This window comes from Drosophila willistoni (assembly GCF_018902025.1).
Source record: "Drosophila willistoni isolate 14030-0811.24 chromosome XL unlocalized genomic scaffold, UCI_dwil_1.1 Seg142, whole genome shotgun sequence".
NCBI lineage: Eukaryota > Metazoa > Arthropoda > Insecta > Diptera > Drosophilidae > Drosophila > Drosophila willistoni.
This window is the reverse complement of record NW_025814053.1, coordinates 8,127,315-8,135,831: the sequence shown is the minus strand read 5'-3', so window position 1 is coordinate 8,135,831 and position 8,517 is coordinate 8,127,315. Positions and strand designations below refer to the sequence as shown.

The window sequence follows — 8,517 nt, the reverse complement described above, 5'->3', positions numbered from 1 at the left end:
TATGCATTGGCTGAACTTTTTCCCAAGGAAAAATATCTAAATAATATTAGGAAATTCGTTGGACAAGTTTTCTTCCAGACAAAAGCATCTCTTATTAGGCTATTAAGTCATAGACTACAAAAGGCAATAGTTTAGGTTGAGAAACAATTCGTAGCAAGACAATGAAACTATATCTCCCAAATAACCCCATGGATTAATAGCCGCTCCTGTGATTCATGGCCTAGACAAATGCGCAGGAGATTACGAGTTGGAATTAATCTTCTATAATATATATGTATGTATATATATTTTTTTTTGGGGTTTTGTTTTTGCAATTAGCAAAATGTGCTAATTGGTGCATTAGCTCTGATTGCGATTTGGTTTTTCAGTTCTCAATGCTTCCGTCCGTCGGTTCAGACGTCCGTCCGTCTATCCGTCATTAGGCACCTGTGCGTCAAAGTCGTGATGAAACTTTTGTTAACTTTCGGACTTTCGGACGCATGGATAATTGGGAAAACTGTGAGAATTGTGGCATCTTGAACGATTTAAAACTTTTGCTAATTGCTTGCACAACAAGTCAATTAGATTAGCGTCGGCAATGTCTACCTTAAAGCCACCCCACAAAAAGCTGAAGAGTCCTCGGTCTTTGGTTTATCTTAATCCTATATAAGTGGCATATTGCATATTCAGGAAAGTAATTGACCACAACAAGTTGTTAGCCATGGCCATATTGTTTCGTTTCTTGCAACGCCAACAACCTTTGGATGTCTATTTTTTTGCTGTGCCCCATCTCTGTTTGAACATGATGGGTTTTTGGCCCCAAAATGAGAGGCAATCCATTGGTGTCCGTTGTCGGGCTTTAGTGCATTTCATTGTCTTAGCCATTGGTGTTTTGACCGAACTACATGCCGGCTATGCTTATTTGGAAAAACGAGAGATTGTCCTCGCCTTGGAGACTTTCTGTCCGGGCAGCACATCGGCTGTTACCCTGCTGAAGATGATTACCATGTGGTGCTATCGTCATGACTTGGCTTTGATGCTTAATCGAGTGAAGCAGATGCTTTGCACGGACGATGATCATCCATCGATGGATACGGGATGTGCCGTCGAGAAGAAGGCTATTATACACGCCCACGCAATGATGTCGTCCCGCATCAATTTCTGGACTCTATCGATGGCTTTCTTCACTTGCACCGTTTATGATCTGAAGCCTGTCATTTTGGTTCTTGTATTGTATGTGCAAAAACGCTACGATGAAATTCATTGGTCCACACCCTTTAATATGACGTGAGTGTGGTTTGGGTTTGTCTTAGAAAAATATAATTCAAGTTGGATTTCTGTTTAGAATGCCTCAATGTTTGCTGCAAGCTCCATGGTTTCCTTTAACCTATATATTTACCGCCTATACGGGTTATGTGACCATCTTTATGTTTGGAGGTTCTGATGGCTTCTATTTTGAGTTCTGTACCCATATATCTAGCTTGTTTAAAGCCCTTCAGGCGGAAATACTTTCCATATTTCGTCCCTTCAATGGTGAGAGACATTTTCAATGAACTATCATGCCTAACTTGTTTTTACCTTTTTTTTGTAGACAGCATTTGTTTGAGTCAAATGGAATCTTTGGAATTGGAAAAGCATTTGAAACTGATCATCATTAAGCATAATGCCATCATTGAGCTAACTAAATTCTTTCGCAAACGTTATGCCATCATAACATTGGCACACTTTGTCTCGGCCGGCTTGGTGATAGCCTTTAGTATCTTTAATCTCCTAATAATGAGCAGCAATGGTCTGGATGCCATTCTCTATGTGGCCTATACCATGGCGGCTTTAAGTCAATTGCTTGTCTATTGCTATGGTGGCACTTTGGTGGCCCAAAGCGTAAGTTCAAACTCAAGAGGTACATATGTATAATGTTTTACCCACTTATCTCTTACTTCCTGTAGAGCACTGAACTGGCTACTGTGATTAGTTTGAGTTCTTGGCAATTGTGTAAACCTCGACAACGGCAATATATCATAATGATCATCTTACGCTCTCAGAGAACTGTATCCATGGCAGTGCCCTTCTTTTCGCCATCTCTACCCACATTTGCTTCAGTTGGTATTTCAAATTGTGTTACTAAATAAGTAATTATCAAAGTTTTTGTTGACAGATACTTCAAACATCTGGCTCTTTCATAGCATTGGCCAAGTCGTTTCAATAGAGTGGAGCGTTGTATTGTATTAATTTCGTATTGATGAAGTGAAATAAATAAAGTTGCATAGTTGTTACTTTGATAGAAATACCGATAGGCCAGAGCCTAGATAATCACCCATTCAACAGGAACACGCACACTTGTGCTTTTGCCACTCAAGTGACTGTTGACCAACTGGACTCAGTTTAGCCACATTGTCCTAGCCATGAGGGAGCAGCCAACTGATACAACTTCAGAGCCTTTGAGTTTCTGGGATCGTCACGAGTATAAGATCTATAAATATGGTCACATCTATGCATTCATTTATGGTCAGGTGATTATCGACTATGTGCCCCAGAAACCGATGCGGGCTCCATTGAAAACGTTTCTGATTGCCTACAGTCATGTGCTGAGTCTAATGCTAATTGTGGTCTTACCCTGCTACTTTGGCTACTATTTTCGGGAATTGACCGAGTCGCGTGATAGGCGTATGCAATTGCTGCTCTACGTCTATTTCGCCAATACGGCCATCAAGTATGTGACGGTGATAGTCACTTATCTGGCCAATATGGTGCACTTTACGGCCATCAATCATCGATGTACAATGCAGCGACTGAAACTGGAGAGAGCCTTTGCCAGGACCTATGTGCATGGCTCGAAATATCCAAAGCAACGTTTCGAATTCTTTATGTATTTCAAATTCTGTCTAATTAACATTATGATGGTCATTCAGGTGTGCGGCATATTTGCCATCTATGGCAGCGAGGCGGAATCACAGAGTCACATACGCATGCATTTTGCCATTTATGGATTTGTCCTATGGAATTATACAGAAAATATGGCTGATTATTTCTATTTCATCAATGGCAGTGTATTGAAATATCTACGCCAACTGCATATACAAGTGCAAATGGCTTGGCAGGATTGCTGCAAATTGAGGCAACTGCACAGTGCCCAAATGTGCGATCGTTTGGAGGAGCTGAGACGTTGTTTCAATCAAATCTATGCTCTGCATAGGGAGAGCTTTCGCATGCATCAACTGCAATTGATGGGTCTCATGTTGGCCACATTGATCAACAATCTAACCAATTTGTTCACCATCTTCAATATGCTGGCCAAGCAAACCCTCGAAGAGATCAGCTATCCCATTGTGGTGAGCTCTCTGTATGCCCTTGGCTTCTATATAGACACCTATATAGTCACACTACTCAACGAGCATATCAAAATGGAACTACAGAGCTTGACTCTGAGCATGCGACGATTTAGTGAGCTTGAAACTTTGGACATACGCCTGGATAGGGAGATCGAAGAGTTCTCACTTCTGTTCATGCTGATGGGTGGCGATCAGGATGAAGATCGGGGCCATGTTATGCTGTGTGGCATGTTGCATTTGGACAGACGATTGGTCTACCTAATTGCGGTAACGGCTTTTGCCTACTTCATTACTCTGGTCCAGTTCGATTTGTATTTACGTAAAAGTAAAATAAATTAAAGTTTCTATACCCTTTCTTTTGGAGGATAGATATGAACCCTTAATATTCGAGTTTAAAAGAAGTTCAGGTGAGTTTTTGCTTAAACTTTTGATGTTTTACTAATATATTTTGCCATCTTTTACAGATTTGCATGTGTTCTTCAACAATTTGACCCACTGCCCTCATCATCTAAAACCTAATCGTTCTTTATTATATGTATAAATCTTAAACTTTAACAGAAATATAACAATTTAATCACATTAGCCAATAAAGCCATACCAAAAGGCAATCCAAAGTTGTCAATCAGAATTCTAAATAATTGATTCATTGACATTTTTTGAATTACTAACATATGTATTTATTTATCTCAAACACTAAAAACATAAAAAAATTCCCTATTATTGCTGTAGTCTAAAAAAAAACATTGGAAATTAATAAATACATACATACATATATCTACTTCAACAATCAAGACATCAGATTAGGTTAACACAGCTTAAATGATTTATTAGACTGATTATTTAAATCACACCTAGCCGGCTCGAGTTCAAGATTATTTCAAAGGCAACACAAAAAGGTGAGCAGGTTGTTCTAAAATTTAAATAATATTAAATAACTTTCATCGATAATTTTAAAAAGTTGCCTCTTTATTTTGATATCTCAATGAATACTTGAAAATTTTGTCACGATTTTTGATGAATTGTATACAAATGCAGGAAAAAGGTATGAAAAATATCTTTATAAGCAGCATAGACCAATTTGTGTAGAAAATTTCGATAGCTAAATTATGAATAATTTTGTTTTTAAATCCTTAACTCTAGAGATCCTGGCAAGCAATATGGCAAACCATATTCATAGTGCAATAATAAAACATTTTCGAGAACTTCATAGGCCATTAAGAAATACAATTTCCCATTGTCCTTTGATAAGAATCGTTAATTAATTGCAAGTCCTTAACTGTTTGCAGTTTGATGACCCAAGTGTGGGTGGAAACAAAACATTTTCGTTGCATACTTCTGGGCTGCAGAGTCCACGTCGTATACGCGATAATACATCTGGTCATATTTGCTGCCAAATCCAATGAACCGCAGCAAGGAGTGTCAGTTTGCAACTGTTGCCCATCAACAGTTGGTGTAGAACATGCAAGTGGATAGGTTATGCAAGTCTCTGGCACGCCGATGGCTGCTTATCTGCGGTTTACTGGGCATGACAAGTTATTATTATAGCAGGAAACGTCATCAATTGGTACGTTCCACCTGGTTGAGGATCTACAGTGGATTAGCGCTCTGCTTCTCTATAGGCGGCTATTATTTTTACTTTACCCATGGCCAGAAATACTTTATACCATCTTATTTTCGGCACTTCGAATTACTCAATGTGATTTGCACTATTAATATGAGTCTGCATTTGGTAGTTATAGTCGCTCAATCGGTTCAGCGTCTGACAAACGAGAAGGAAATATGTCGTCTGTGTAATCAATTGATGTCACTCTGTCGGATGTGGAAGCTAAAGCATTCATTCAATTCCACCTGCAAAGTCCTGTTGCTGACCAAGGCATTTACCTATGTACATCAAGTCACCAGTTCACTGGTTGGGATACTCATTGTGATCGAGTCACGACGTCTCACACGGATGGACATTTTCTGCAATTTATATTATATCTTCAATTTCAATATAATGTTCTCTCACATGTTGGCCTACATGCTCATACTGCTGCAATTGGCCGAGACCATGAGATTGAATGCTGCCGATGGAAATTTGCAATTCTGGACTAAATTGTGTCGGCAGGCGAAGCTGTCGCTTATGACGCGCCGGATTCATCAGTTGTTTGCCCTCGAAATAGTCATCGTCCTGCTGGCACATCTATTTTTTAATACATGTACCTTCTACTTGGCCTATATGATAACCAGAGATGGTCAATACTGGAATATCAAAGTGCAGCTAACAATCTTCTCCTTTCTAATTAAGTTGTTGGACATTTTACTAATTCAATTAGTTTGTGAGTATCTGTTAGCCGAGGAAAAGCAACTATTTCGGCAGCTTAACTCCTTGGAATTCCAAATCGATACAGGAGAGGTGGGTACATACATACATACAAAAATGCATAAAAATGTTATCATTTAATCCTTTTGGGTTTCAGTGCCAAATAGCCCAGCTAATGCATGCCACGGTCTCCTCGAAGTGTCCTCCTAAACATGTCCTGGGCATGTTTAGCCTGGACAAACGTTGCGCCTTCAATATCATGAGCAGCAGCCTCGGTTATGCCATCCTAATAATGCAAATTGGATATATATATCGGGAGATATAATCAATAGTATTTGATTTTATCTAAACTCTTTGCATGCGCCACGCACCCAAATTTGGTTTGGTAAACAGAAAGCACTCAAATCAATAAGCAAATAATTCCAAATACTAATTAATTGGAAATATTATATCGATTTTGTCAACGTTATACTCTTTCCTCTGCTCCTCTGCTCAGTGGGGTAGTCCAATTATTCTCACTTGTTGATCAAAATATCAAATATTACAATGCTCGCCATCGGGAGTTTTTAAAGAAAGAAACATATGTCTAAAATATCTAAAACGAAACCGGGTAAATTAGTTAATTTAGTAAGAATTTGTTGAATCTAATCAAAAGATCGAGCCGCCATTCTTTGGAGTCGTAGTTAAGACTTTTGTTTGAGAAGTTCCCTTGAATTGGCCAAGTGAATTGCGTTTAATGTTTATGGAACCGCGAATTTTGATGTGAATTCTTGGAAATCGCTTAATATTTGATGAGGACTTTCTTATCGAACCCAGCAACCATTTATGTTGTCGAGGCACAATTTCAGATTCTTTAGCATGGCACTCTGAACTGGCAGTCAGGGGGATGCTCTTTGTTAAGGGACTCTTTTGAATTTGATTCCTTAAAGTTTTCAACCTTGAATCACAATCTTTTGAATGCATTAATGGCTCAGTATTTTTTTGATTTTTCGAATTCACTTTTACAATTTTTCTTCGAAATTTGGAAAGTAACTCTTCAGTCGTAGGTAACTTTTCGGTTTCTATTTCTTTCAACCTTGAATCAGAATCTTTTGAATGCATTAATGGCTCTTTTTTTTTTTGATTTTCCGAATCCACTTTTACAATTTTTCTTCGAAATTTGGAAAGTAACTCCTCAGTCGTAGGTAACTTTTCGGTTTCCATTTCTTTCAACCTTGAATCACAATCTTTTGAATGCATTAATGGCTCACTTTTTTTTTGATTTTTCGAATCCACTTTTACAATTTTTCTTCGAAATTTGGAAAGTAACTCCTCAGTCGTAGGTAACTTTTCGGTTTCTATTTCTTTCAACCTTGAATCAGAATCTTTTGAATGCATTAATGGCTCACTTTTTTTTTGATTTTTCGAATCCACTTTTACAATTTTTCTTCGAAATTTGGAAAGTAACTCCTCAGTCGTAGGTAACTTTTCGGTTTCTATTTCTTTCAATGCCCTTGGAACTGCAATGTGTTTGCCAATAAATCTCTTTCTATCGACTCGATCATGTCGCCTGAGAACCTTTTCGGTGGCCACCGTAAGCAAATTGCTTATGGACTCTATGACCTTATGGGAATCTAAATGTTTTCTGCTTGGCTTCACATATCGAACGAGTTTCGGCATATCGAGACGTTTCATTTTTTGCGGTGAACTCAAATCCTTATAGAAGCTACCCAAACGTATGGCACTAACTGCATTGGTCACACCCAATTGACGGCTACTCGTACGGTGTTTCAGGTGGCGACCATCGGCATTCCTTTTCTTAAGTGTCACCAGAACTTGCCAGTAATCGCCATTGCGCTCAATGGGTTCAAAATTCACCAAATCGAAATTAGCTGACAGCATTGAAAAAATGACAATGACAATTTAGAAATTAAATCACAACACAAACATTGGCTTGATCTTACCCATGTCTTTGTCCTTGACCCCGCCCTCTGAACTTAAATTAGAGAATGTCCGGGTAGAATGGTTCAACTTACGGTGATGTATATCTCTATTTAATCGATTAGTCCTCATCATGCTTTGACTGCTTTTTTTCTTGGCCAGCAAACGCTGTAGGGGACCAGGCGGGCATTCGCGAGGCGTATTAACTTTTTCTGTAAATGAAACTACCGTGTAACTAATTATTTTGCTTTCTGTCGCATTACAATATTACGTTTTACATGGCAGTGCTTCATATATGACCTTAAACAGGCCTGCATTGAACCAATCTTGAAACAATGACTCATTATAAAAGCGGATAAATGCGATAACTAAATTTTGAAAGTAATAGGGCCAAAGTTAGTCTATGGAAAGTTTTTGAGACAATAATGTTTAACACATGAAGGCAAAATTCGAAATGAAATGTAGAACTAAAATGATTAGATGTCTAAGGCTTGCTGATCACAAGATATTGTTGCCCCTCCAAGTATGCAATAGATCTTTCCTCTGCTATTTTCAGTATTTTTTTTGGCATCAAATCGAAAAATGTTGTAAAATTTATTGAAAATTTAACTTAATGACTTGGAAATTCATTAATTGGTGTTATCAAATAAATAATTTATACAAATTTAGTGATAACGGTGCATTTTTCATGCGCTTACACAGTCAAATGTTTAAACAATTGTTTGTTCTGCTAAAATTGGCTGAAATTTTTACTAAACTTTGCGACAGACGTTAAAATAAACGTATGTTAAATACATATACTGTTAGTTAATTATTTTGAATCATTAGAGTATAATGATTAGACCGAAAACTAAATGCTATTTAGATGCCAAATTTTGTTCATTATCTTTTTTTAATTGTGTTAAATATCTGGGCCTCATCCTCGGCAGGCGATTGAATTGGAAAGCCCATCTCAAGGCCAATCTCATTTAAACCTGAAGCTGTCCA

At 38.0% G+C, this 8,517-nt stretch overlaps 4 protein-coding genes across 7 annotated transcripts; 3 read left to right on the top strand and 1 right to left on the bottom strand.

Moving 5' to 3' along the window:
- Positions 1–374: 374 nt before the first annotated feature.
- On the top strand, positions 375–2,264 carry LOC6644658 (odorant receptor 10a). The gene is made up of 5 exons (XM_002067307.3): positions 375–1,266; positions 1,325–1,512; positions 1,571–1,860; positions 1,926–2,078; positions 2,135–2,264. The coding sequence occupies exons 1-5, from the start codon at positions 701–703 to the stop codon at positions 2,183–2,185; spliced, it is 1,248 nt and encodes a 415-aa protein (XP_002067343.1). The 5' UTR covers positions 375–700; the 3' UTR covers positions 2,186–2,264.
- Positions 2,265–2,340: 76 nt separating this feature from the next.
- On the top strand, positions 2,341–3,831 carry LOC6644659 (gustatory receptor 10a). The gene is made up of 2 exons (XM_002067308.3): positions 2,341–3,715; positions 3,773–3,831. Exon 1 carries the CDS (start codon positions 2,382–2,384, stop codon positions 3,645–3,647), a length of 1,266 nt encoding a protein of 421 aa, XP_002067344.1. The 5' UTR covers positions 2,341–2,381; the 3' UTR covers positions 3,648–3,715; positions 3,773–3,831.
- A 422-nt stretch (positions 3,832–4,253) lies between these two features.
- Positions 4,254–7,992, bottom strand: LOC26529367. Of its 4 annotated transcripts, none has more exons than XR_006954472.1 (4): positions 7,802–7,992; positions 7,554–7,742; positions 4,950–7,481; positions 4,254–4,895 (listed from the first exon to the last, which is right to left on the bottom strand). XR_006954472.1 is itself a non-coding variant. In XM_023177084.2 (4 exons), the coding sequence occupies exons 1-4, from the start codon at positions 7,872–7,874 to the stop codon at positions 6,259–6,261; spliced, it is 1,347 nt and encodes a 448-aa protein (XP_023032852.2). In that variant the 5' UTR covers positions 7,875–7,992; the 3' UTR covers positions 4,254–6,258. The 4 variants fall into 4 exon arrangements, 2 of the variants coding, with proteins under 2 accessions (XP_023032852.2, XP_023032851.2); XR_006954471.1 differs by having other exon boundaries at positions 4,254–4,883; XM_023177084.2 differs by having other exon boundaries at positions 4,254–6,951; positions 7,090–7,481.
- LOC6644660 (putative gustatory receptor 10b) lies at positions 4,768–5,935 on the top strand. Its single transcript, XM_023177090.2, has 2 exons — positions 4,768–5,707; positions 5,778–5,935. Exons 1-2 carry the CDS (start codon positions 4,768–4,770, stop codon positions 5,933–5,935), a joined length of 1,098 nt encoding a protein of 365 aa, XP_023032858.1.
- Positions 7,993–8,517: the final 525 nt, after the last annotated feature.